Raw genomic sequence first — 11,233 nt, 5'->3', positions numbered from 1 at the left:
AATTCACAATAGTATCGGTGCTGCCATAATAGTTCTGTGGACATCTGGTCTCATTAGATCACTGTACTGACTATGATTCACCTGTACAAATATATATTTTTGATATTTGTTTAGTTTGATCCCAACAGTTCATATCTATACTGGATGATCACTTTGCATTCACTCTAGATTCAGCCTTCTAGGATGCACAGGTTTGTTTTTGGTTTCTGCAATCATGTTGACAGAGTATACTACTCCTGTAGTCATTAAATTTTGCATCTTTTTATTTTTAGTAAAAATTGGTATTTTATATTGTATTTGAACGTGTTTATTTGTTTGTTTTGGAAGGGATCTACTTTATATATTTTTGTAAGGCATACTATTGATTATAGTGCCAGAGCATCTAATGGATGCATCATTTCTGGGGCAGATGAGGGCTGATATTAGTCTGGGAGGGTACCAATATCCTTGGCCCCTTCCCAGCCTAATAATATCAGCATGAAGCTGTCTAACCTTTGCCGGTTAGTAAAATTAAGAAGGGACCGCATCTTTTTTTTTTTTTTTCAGTCCTCCTTTTCACTAACTAGTAAAGCCTAAGCAGATATGAACTGTTATTAATAGATGGGAACCTTTATGGCTATTGGCCCCTTTCCAGAATAGTCAACACCAGCCTCCAAGCTGGTTAGAAAAATTAAGGGGAACCCCCACACAGTTTTTTTTCTTTTGTAGTTTAATACGTGCAATACACAGATGGCAGGAGCTGACTCCAACTCTCAGCAGTGTTGCTTGATCACACTAATCACAGGCGACAATGATGAGAGCTGGATTTAGCACTTGAACAGCGATAATTGTACTGCTTTTCCCCCAGACGCTAGTACATGTCACTAATGACAGACGGATGTCATCCACGTGTCAGTGAGGCTGTAGTACTGCATACCATACTGCCTGCAAAAAAAAAAAACACATGTCAATGTTAGACCCATTCAAATCTATGGGTCTATGTCTGCAAGCGCCTCCAGTACATGTGAAAACTGTCACCACATCTACTGGAGACACCGAAGAGTGAAGGGCACGTTAGTAGTGTAGCTCATTGTCAAGAAGTCCTTCATTTAGAATTGTCGTTTTCAGCTTTGTCTTCGATGAAGAAAAAAAAAAAAAAAAAAAAAAAAAAAAAGCCATTTTACAACAAACAAAGGGTTGAAGGAGCAGATTTATTAGTGGAGTCAACTTTAGTGCTTTGGAGTAGCAGAGTATCATATGATTCATAAAACTACTAGAGAGCCAAATTCATTTCAAGAATTTCCCAAGAACTTTACATTTGCTGACTGATGAGATGCAGTCTAAAATATGTATGGACAGTACAAATAAAAAAATATATAAAATTTAAAGCATCTCATCACAAGCAACCCCTCCCTGAAATAAATAAGGCAGCAGACACGGCAATTAACTGCAGGTTTCGCTCTTCAGATATGCTATCAAGTCTTGTCGCTCTCCCTTCTTCTTGATTCCAGCAAAGATCATCTTTGTGCCAGGGATGTACTTTTTGGGGTTTTCCAGATATTCCAGAAGAGTATCCTCATTCCAGACAATGCCTGTGGAGAACAGCATGATTATTACATGTTCAGAGAATTAGAGGGGTCATCAGTGATTAGCAGACATGGCTTCAAAAACAGACAGCACCACACCTGTCCATGGACTGAATCGAATGCCGAGCTGTAGTACCGCACATCCTTTGGATAGGCATGGCCTTCATTTTCTAGCAGAGAACAGCTGTGTACTAATATTTAGACAAATTAACCCCATGGCTTTTGTCTTTGAATTGTTATTTCGTACGCCAGTCATAATGAATTAAGCGACACTTACTCCAGCGCTGCATTCTCCAAGATCGCCAGAAATATATTCCAGCCTAGTGAATGACGACATCAGATGCTTGATCAGTAGTAGTTCACAGCCCCAGTGATCAAGTATTCTGACTTGTCACCACGATACATAGGATTTTTTTTTTTTTTTTTTTAATGAAAGGCAGTTTGCCTCTAAAGAAGTCATCTTAAACAACCTCTCAGGTACATGACCAAGTACACCAATTAGATCTTACAGGGAGACTTTTTTTTTTTTAGACTGAAAACATAGCACTCGATTCAAAGCTTTGAAAAGTTGCATAATTTTGGCACAACTCTGCTTTCACAAGGTATGCGGAGGCAATATGAGCAGCGGCCACAAGTCTTAAACCAGCAGGGACTGGAGTGGGATTTGAGGCAAAGTGCACGCCACTCATCCTTATGTCACCAATCATTTCTGCTCTCGCACTGCCCTCATGACAACCGGCGCCTGTTAACTGAGGTAACCTTACTGAGATCACCTCAGTTCACAGTGGCCGAGTCTTGTGTAGTATAGCATGAGATCTGCTGGTGGCTGCTGCAGTGTATGGAGCTTCGTTCTCTGAACGGAGCTCCATGCACTGGATGAAGACTGGGATCGTCGGACGTCCATATGGACTACAGAAGACCATTGTGGATTATTTTTTTGGTAATAAGTGGGTAAAATAGGAATTTTTTCAGGGAGCGATTCTTTTAGATAAAGGACTTGTGTGTCTCTTTATTAATTGTGACTACAGGGTTAGTAACAGGGGTGTCTGACAGACGGCTCTCCATTACCAACCCCTGGGCTTGATGTCTTCAGACAGTAACCTCACAATCCCATTACCCAGATTGCCAACACACCATTGCAAAAGTTGGGAAGAGCCAAAGCCCAGTGCCAGAACTGGTGCATCAAATGGATGCCCGATTTCTGGGGCAGATGAGTGCTGGTCTTATTAGGCCTGGAATGTGCCAATATCCATGGCCCTTCCCAGCCTGATATCAGACCCCAACTGTTTACTCTGCCTTAGCTGGTTATAGAAATAAGTGGGGTCCAAGGTCTTTTTTTTTTTTTTTTAATTTATTTTGCACCGTCAGGCCAAGTCACCTGGTGCAACAGCCAATCACAGCCATGACGTTACTTGGCTTGGCTGTGATAGGGCCAAAAAAGCTCAAGCCTTAAAGCTTGTTGCCCTAAAGGCCACAGCATTACAACAAGCTTTATTAGGCTGCCAAACCTGAACAGTAACACAGACATACCACAAGTAGTCAGGGTTCGGTACCAGACACGGTGTTTGCTCATCCCTAAGTGTTTATTCAAATGATGCCATTAAGTCATAAAAAGGTGATTTTCAATCTGGAGATGATTTCTGCAGCCCAGAAAGACCTGACAGTGTCCATTAAATACAGCCAGGATGCCCCTCAAGTGCCAGATTGCCACATGGTGACTAGATTCTCATCTGTTTCTGTCTTAAAGTGAAGCAAATGAGAATGTAGCTGTCATGTGACAAACTATGAAATTTGCATATCTGTGGTCATGTGACCACCTGCTCAATCAAGCAATTGAGGGAGGAATCCTGACAGTATGCTTCATACATTCACCCATCTACAGTCAGGGTGGCTGCAGAGGTTTAGCCCGAACCCAGAAAACTACTTAATCTCAGTCTGTCTTTGGTTGCTGAGTATTTTCTGATACAGATGTCCAGCATTTACCATGGCATAGGTCTATACCTCCTATAGTATAACCACACTACATACACCATTTATGGCTGGAGTACACCGGGAAATGACAGGAGGGCGGTGTGATCAATCTTACAGGATTACAGACTTTTCTAGAACTATAGGACTTGAGGGGACGGCTGCACGGCTCATTATCAGGAGCAGCTCCTTATAACCACTTACCCTTATTCTTGTTTGCATCAGTGTAAGTGAAACCCTCGGCTTGACCAGTCTTCCGACCGAACAGGCCGTACAGGTTGGGGCCAGTCTTGTGCTTGCCGCCCTTCTCACACGTGTGGCACTGAGAACATTTCTGGACAAAAACCTTCTTTCCCTTTTCAACGTCTCCCATTGTTACAATCTAAGAAAGGGAAAAAAAAAATACAAGACAAGGTGAGAAAAGAAGAGACCCCAGAGCACAAAGGCCAGCGATGAGTGAGGGAACAGCCCAGCCTCCCCCGGGGCAGGAGCCCCATAATAAGGTGACCTGTGTGACCTTCCCGAGGGTCCACAGTAGAGAGCAGGGAGTAATGGGGACTGTCCCAGAGGTCACACAGCGGTACCCGCAGGAAGATACTACCACCTGCTCCCATCCGCCCCAGGACACCCGGCCGGGAGCTCCACACATCACAGTGACCTGATCACACCCTCAGGCTACAAGAACGAACAGCGGCAGATCCTGCTCCAGCAAAAGCCAAGGTCACAGCAAGAAGCCCAGACCAGCAACCGAGCCGCGCACAGAGGAGCGGGCGGCGCCATGACAGCAGCGGACCCGCTTACCGCACAGCAGGCTCCTCCCGCAGCTCCGCACCACAACTCACACTGAGCGCTCTCTACCCAAGGACACGCCGCACCAGCCCTATGTAACCGGTGTCCGCGCAACGCAGCTTACGTGTCACACATGACGTTAGCTACAGCTCCGCCCATAACGTGCTCTTCCAAGCCAATCAAAATGAACGATTTGTCTGAGACGTAGGCAGCGTCTGTGTAGCAGGGTAGGTTGAGCGGGACATGTCTGAAGGAGAGTCACAGAGCCCAGCCCACTTGTGTGGAGTTGCGAAAGAAAAAGCCGGCTTCTAGTGACGTCAGCGAGGGCAGGGAGGAGGGTCACGTGCGCTTTCTGAGGAAGTGGTGACGGGAATGGCAGAGGATGGCCTGAGGAGGTGTGCACTGCGCATGTGCGCAAAGCCATCCGATCCCAGTAGTGATGGGAAGTTCGTCTCTTTTTGGCGATCCGGCTCATTCGGCTCCGCTCACCATAAAGAGCCGGCTCTTTTGGCTCTTTTAACGGCTCTTTTTTTAATATTAATCCGTTTTCCACAGTCCTCGTTCCAGGTGTTTGCCTGTAAAGTGAGGGCCTCATTCTCCACCTATATAAGGATCTAATGACGCAGTGTAGACTGTTATTCAGCATTGCTGTCTCCTCAGATTGTCAGCTCTTGTGATCAGGCCCCGGCTCCTTGGTTGCAGACAGTCTTAGGCCGGGGTCACACTAACCGACGCAAAATACGGTCAGTATTTTACAGGCGTAATACGGATGAATGGCCCCTAAACAGTGCTCCGTATGTCATCCGTAATCAAGGTGTGGTCGCGTATTTTGCGCATGTAAGCATCCGTATGTAATCCGTATGGCGAGATTTTCTCGCAGGCTTTCAAAATGGACATATAATGGAGCCCTATGACAGGGTTTATAACAGAAACCAAAGAATAGATATAGACACATAGAATGTATGTATATATGTATGTATGTGTCTATATCTATTCTTTTGTTTCTTTATTAAACCTGTCATAGGACTCCATTATATGTCCATTTTGAAAGCCTGCGAGAAAATCTCGCCATTCGGATTACATAAGGATGCTTACATGCGCAAAATACGAGACCACACCTTGATTACGGATGACATACGGAGCACTGTTTAGGGGTCATTCATCCGTATTACGCATGTAAAATACTGACCGTATTTTGCGTCGGTTAGTGTGACCCCGGCCGAATCCGTAAAAGGTATGTTGGAAGCACTGTGCCAACACACACACTCCAAAATATGTAAGCAATGCCTACTGAATGGTAAAATCAGACACTAGGAACAGCTGCCGGGCCGGGGTGCTCGGTGTCGCACCCTCACTGATCAGACATTGCTGATCTATTCCAAGGTCAGCCAGTATTAAAGTCATGGACAATCTCACAGGTGCACTTATTTGAAGCCTGCAAAATGATTTGGACTAGGGCCAGTTTTGTTTCCATATTACACTGAAAAGATCCTTTATGTTCACCACTGGCACCCTTCCTCCAGACTCCCCTATTACTGCAGTGTAATAAAGTCATGTGCAGGAAAAATAGTTTCTTATCGGCCCTGGTGATCTGATAATGAACCAGCAGTAGCCCAGCAGGACATCTATTCCCCCAGACTAGTCGTCCGCACCTTCATTGCTGTAGTCATTCCCTCTTGGACGTGATTTATTCGCATCCGTGTTTTTTCTGCAAATGGATGCAAACGCATGGAACTGCACCCTAATGAGGATTTGGTTGGCAATGTGAAATTCTGACTTCTGGGGCAGAGGATAGGGGGAGAGGGAGGAGAGGGGAGAGACTGGTGAAGGAAAAAAGACAATGGGGCTCGGAGCCTGCGCAGTATGAAATCCACATGCAGATTGGTCGCAGGCATCCTGATTCAGCTGCGTCTACATTGACAATCATATGTTTTTGATGACACATATCCGGATGTCTGCAGATTTTTTTTAACACCCAAAATTCGCAACAAGCTGCATTTTGGGAGAACATGGAAAATCCTGATGCAAACGCAGCTCCGTGCATCCCTATGTTAAGTATAGAGATGTGATCTGGATCAGGATGCATCAGGATTGCTACACATCACAACGCACCGTACCACAACACTAGTGTGAACGCAGCCCCACTCGTGCTGCCCCTAACCAGGTGCCCCCATATCATATACTGTACATGCTCCCAATACATTATATTATCATTACCACACTGTAACACAGGGCACAAGCCCTTCTAGTGAGGCGGGAAAGATCACTGTATGACAGAGCAGCATGCGGACATAGTCTATATTATGTCTGCAGTCTGTTCCCATGCAGTTTCATCACTTTCCCATAGCACATCCCTCACTTCCGAGCATCAGTGCCACAACACGGATCCCTGCACACGGACCCGTGTTGTCCTGGATCCGTGCTCCATAGAGCTCCATGTTAATTCCAGACGTGTAGCCTTGGATCCGTGCGTCTCCCTGCGCCTGCGTGTTTTTCAGATGACACAAAACTGCAACAAGTTGCGTTTTTGTGCATCTGATAAAATATGCAGACATGCGGATCTGTGGGAAAACGGTAACATCTGGATGCACACGCACAGTCCCATCCGTCACCACTGAAAGTCAATGGAGACAAAAACGGATCTGTGTGCAGCCAAAGTATGTGAAACCAGCTTAACTCCATAAGGCTATGTGCACACGGTGCAGATTCTGCTGCGGATCTGCAGCGTTTCAGGGCCTGCGGGCCCGCAGCAGCTTTAGCTGCGATGTACAGTACCATTGTTTTCAATGGTAAACTGAAAACCGCTGTGCACATGCTGCAGATTTTTCCACGCGGATTTGCTGCGGGTTCAAATCCACAGCATGTCAATTCTTTGTGCAGAATCCGCTGCGGTTTCAAACCTCCATTGTAGAGGTGTGAAACCGCAGGGCTAAACCGCAGCCTAAACCGCAGATCTTTTTTACCTGTGGATTTTTCCAAATCCGCAGCACCAAAAATTATGTGTGCACATGGCCTAATTATTGGGGCTGGACCTAGATCTCTGCACAGTCTTGCCTGAAATCACTTTATTATATTGCTTACCCTTAAGCGGGAGTCACACATAACAATCTCGCTAGCGATATCGCTGCTGAGTCACAACTTTTGCCAGCGATCAGCGAGCGCCCCCCTGCCAGTATCGCTGATCGCTGGAAGAAACCTCTGGACATTTCTATGGTCGCTGGTCTCCCGCTGGCCAGCACGCATCGCTGCGTGTGACAGGCGGGAGACCAGCGATCAGCTGTAAAAAATAGAATTTAAATAAAAAATATAGTTATTCTCACCTTCCGACGTCCCGCACAGCATTCCTCTCTCCACGCTCCGGTCCCAGTAATCCTTTGCGAGAATGACCGCGAGACTTCGCGCTCCCGCGAGACCGTGATGTCTCGTGGTCATTCTCGCAAAGGATTACTGGGACCGGAGCGTGGAGAGAGGAATGCTGCGCGGGACGTCGGAAGGTGAGAATAACATAACAATATTTTTTATTTTGATTCTATTTTTTACAGGGACGGCAAGCGATGCCGGGCGCTCGGTATCGCTGTGCTGATCGCTCGTGAAGCTGTCTGTGTGACAGCTCACCAGCAATCACATAGCGACTTACTAGCGATCCTGACACCTTGATATCGGTGTCAGTATCGCTGGTAAGTCGCTATGTGTGACTCCAGCTTTACCCTCCCCTCAGCAAGAACTGACGCTTCTCCCTGTAGGGTTCCTGTCCTGTATCCTCTTCACTCACTCAGTGCTGCACTGCTGCTGAGGCTGAGCTGAGTCGGCTGACTTTAACTAATAGTATACTATATTATATGTGAGAGTCTACATGAGACCAATTTGCTGTCACTTGAGTTTAACCCCTCTACAGTCACATGCCATATACTGTATGCCATGCGCATGTCTGAAGCTAGGAGGAGTGTATCACTTTAAATATTTCTACTCACTCCAGCACAGACAGCACACATTTCTCTCTGTCTCCTGACAGCTCTGCCTCCTCCCAGATAAATCACTGCCACTGCCTGGCGCCAGAAAAAAAAAAAAAGAACCGGCTCGTTCACAGTGCAGAGAAGGCTCATTTCGTTCCCAGCGGAGAGCCGGCTCTTTGAATCGGATCGTTAATGAACGACACATCACTAGATCCCAGTACTGATTTGGTGGAAGGTTTCTGTACTGTGTGTGCAGCATAAGTGTGTATGTACACTGCTCAAAAAAACAAAAGGGAACACTCAAATAAAACATCCTAGATCTGAATGAATGAAATATTCTCATTGAATACTTCGTACTGTTCAAAGTTAAATGTGCTGACGACGAAATCACAAAACTCATCAATGGAAATCAAATTTATTAAGCAATGGAAGCCTGGATTTGGAGTCACGCACAAAACTACAAGTGGAATGTAATGTCCTTAAAACAAGTCAAAATGATGCTCAGTATTGTGTGTGGCCTCCATGTGCCTGTATGACCTCCCTACAAAGCCTGGTCATGCTCCTGATGAGATGGCGGATAGTCTCCTGAGGGATCTCCTCCCAGACCTGGACTAACGCATCCGCCAATTCCTGGACAGTCTGTGGTGCAACGTGACGTTGGTGGATGGAGCGAGACATGATGTCCCAGATGTGCTCAATGGGATTCAGGTATGGGGAATGGGCGGGCCAGTCCATAGCTTCAATGCCTTCATATTGCAGGAGCTGCTGACACACTCCAGCCACATGAGGCCTGGCATTGTCCCGCATTAGGGGGAACCCAGGGCCAACTGCACCAGCATATGGTCTCACAAGGGGTCTGAGGATCTCATCTCAGTACCTAATGGCAGTCAGGCTACCTCTGGCGAGCACATGGAGGGCTGTGCGGCCCTCCAAAGAAATGCCACCCAAACCATTACTGACCCACTGTCAAACCGGTCATGCTGAAGGATGTTGCAGGCAGCAGATCGCTCTCCACGGCATCTCCAGGCTAGTCTAAGGGGATCAGATTCCTTGTAGGAATGCTCGAACCTGACACCCATAATGTGGTGGTGCACCATCTTGCTGGAAAAACTCAGGGAACGTGCCATCTTCAGTGCATAAAGAGGGCAACACATCATCATGTAGCAATTTCAGATATCCAGTGGCATTGAGGTTTCCATTGATGAAGAATGGCCCCACGATCTTTGTACCCCATATGCCACACCATAACATCAATTATGGGTGTCAGGTCCAAGCATTCTTACATGAACAGTTTCCTGGAAAGTGGATTCGTCGTCGTGGGCCAGTTGAATGGCCACCAAGGTCTCCCGATCTGACCTTCTTTGACTTTTATCTTTGGGGTCATCTAAAGGCAATTGTCTATGCTGTGAAGATACGAGATGTGCAGCATCTGAAACAACGGATACTGGAAGCCTGTGCTAGCATTTCTTCTGCGGTGTTGCTATCAGTGTGTAAAGAGTGGGAGAAGAGGGTTGCATTGACAATCCAACACAATGGGCAGCGCTTTGAACACATTTTATAAGTGGTCATAAACTTGTAAATAACTCATGAAAGAATAACGTTACGTTAAAATCAAGCACACCATTGTTTTTCTTGTGAAATTCTCAATAAGTTTGATGTGTCACATGACCCTCTTCCCATTGAAAAAAATAAAGTTGGACCCAAAATCCCTGACTTCAAAATGGCCGCTATGGTCACCACCCATCTTGAAAAGTTTCCCCCTCCCATATACTAATGTGCCCCAAACAGGAAGATGATATTACCAACCATTCCCATTTTATTTAGGTGTATCCATATAAATGGCCCACCCTGTATTCCCTGTATATTCATGTACAGTTTTTTTAAGGAGGATTTTGAACCAAATCCGCTCTAAAGTCCACATATAAAATCACTTCAACTACTGAAAACGCTTCAAAACCACTTCAGGAAACATAGGGGAAAAAAAATCGCTTTTGAAAATTAAAAAAAAAAAATACAGTGTTGATTCATCTTGAAAAATCTTTATATTTCATTTTTTTTAAAAAGCTCAGGGTGAACCTAGCCTATCTGTACATTGAAGATTTGGTTAGTATTTTACCTTAGTATTTTAGACCCCAATTAGGATCCTAAACAGGTTAAGTTTATTTTTCTTTTTCACACATATTTCTGAACTTGGCTTTAAAATACTAATGCATAACACTGTATCTACCCAATCTGCAGTATGTGGATATGGCTTTAGAAAGGTGGATTCGGGGGGGCGTGGTTTGCAGGGGACAGGAGCAGACGTGTTTTGCTGAGCTCCTGTTATTTCCCCTATTTAAGCCTGCAAAAGCTTACTTTTAAAGCAGAACTTTGGACTCTTAAACTTTCTAAGAATGCCTGGAATAAAGAAGAACCCGGATCCGAAGAAAAACAACTTTAATACTGGATTAAACAGTTCTCTGAAGAGATCTGAAGGAGGCCTGCCTTCCAAAACAAAGCCGCGGCCTGGATTTACAGCACCCGGCCAAGAGAAGTGGAAGGAGATGACTCAGCTTGACCAGCAGACTCCCTGGGCTGTAGGCGCTAAAGAAACATCGCAGACAGCGACCCCAGTACTTCAACGGTCAAGCCTGCTGAAGCGTCGGGAGATCCCGGGGAGATTTACAGGAAAAACCTCCCCGGGGTCGGTACTGGGCCGGAGAGGAGGAAAGCCTAATGCAGGGAGGGAAGACAATCCTAGGAGGCCAAGTACAGCAGCAGGACCAGCGGCGGGACCAGTAAAAGCAGCGGTGCCGGTGGGAGGAAGAAACCGGCATGAATCCGCTTCTATCAAGCTGGTAGCAGGTGCAGGACGCGTTCCGAGAAAGGCTGCGGTAATGTCAACGGCCACGGGAGCGATCGGCGGCGCGGAGGTAGCGTCACAGGAGGTCCGGGATCCAGAATTGACAGCGGTGAGAG

The 11,233-nt window shown here is 46.0% G+C and overlaps 1 protein-coding gene across 3 annotated transcripts; it reads right to left on the bottom strand.

The window, feature by feature from the left end:
• Nucleotides 1–1,171: 1,171 nt before the first annotated feature.
• Nucleotides 1,172–4,599, bottom strand: CYCS (cytochrome c, somatic). Of its 3 annotated transcripts, none has more exons than XM_073581387.1 (3): nucleotides 4,447–4,599; nucleotides 3,738–3,915; nucleotides 1,172–1,571 (listed from the first exon to the last, which is right to left on the bottom strand). In XM_073581387.1, the coding sequence occupies exons 2-3, from the start codon at nucleotides 3,904–3,906 to the stop codon at nucleotides 1,423–1,425; spliced, it is 318 nt and encodes a 105-aa protein (XP_073437488.1). In that variant the 5' UTR covers nucleotides 3,907–3,915; nucleotides 4,447–4,599; the 3' UTR covers nucleotides 1,172–1,422. The 3 variants fall into 3 exon arrangements, with proteins under 3 accessions (XP_073437488.1, XP_073437487.1, XP_073437489.1); XM_073581386.1 differs by having other exon boundaries at nucleotides 4,335–4,490; XM_073581388.1 differs by having other exon boundaries at nucleotides 4,376–4,470.
• Between the last annotated feature and the right edge of the window lie 6,634 nt (nucleotides 4,600–11,233).

Source organism: Dendrobates tinctorius, unplaced genomic scaffold (assembly GCF_039654945.1).
Source record: "Dendrobates tinctorius isolate UK_male_01 unplaced genomic scaffold, ASM3965494v1 ptg000070l, whole genome shotgun sequence".
Classification (NCBI taxonomy): Eukaryota; Metazoa; Chordata; class Amphibia; order Anura; family Dendrobatidae; genus Dendrobates; species Dendrobates tinctorius.
The sequence above is the reverse complement of the archived record's forward strand: the minus strand, read 5'-3'. Positions and strand labels throughout refer to the sequence as shown.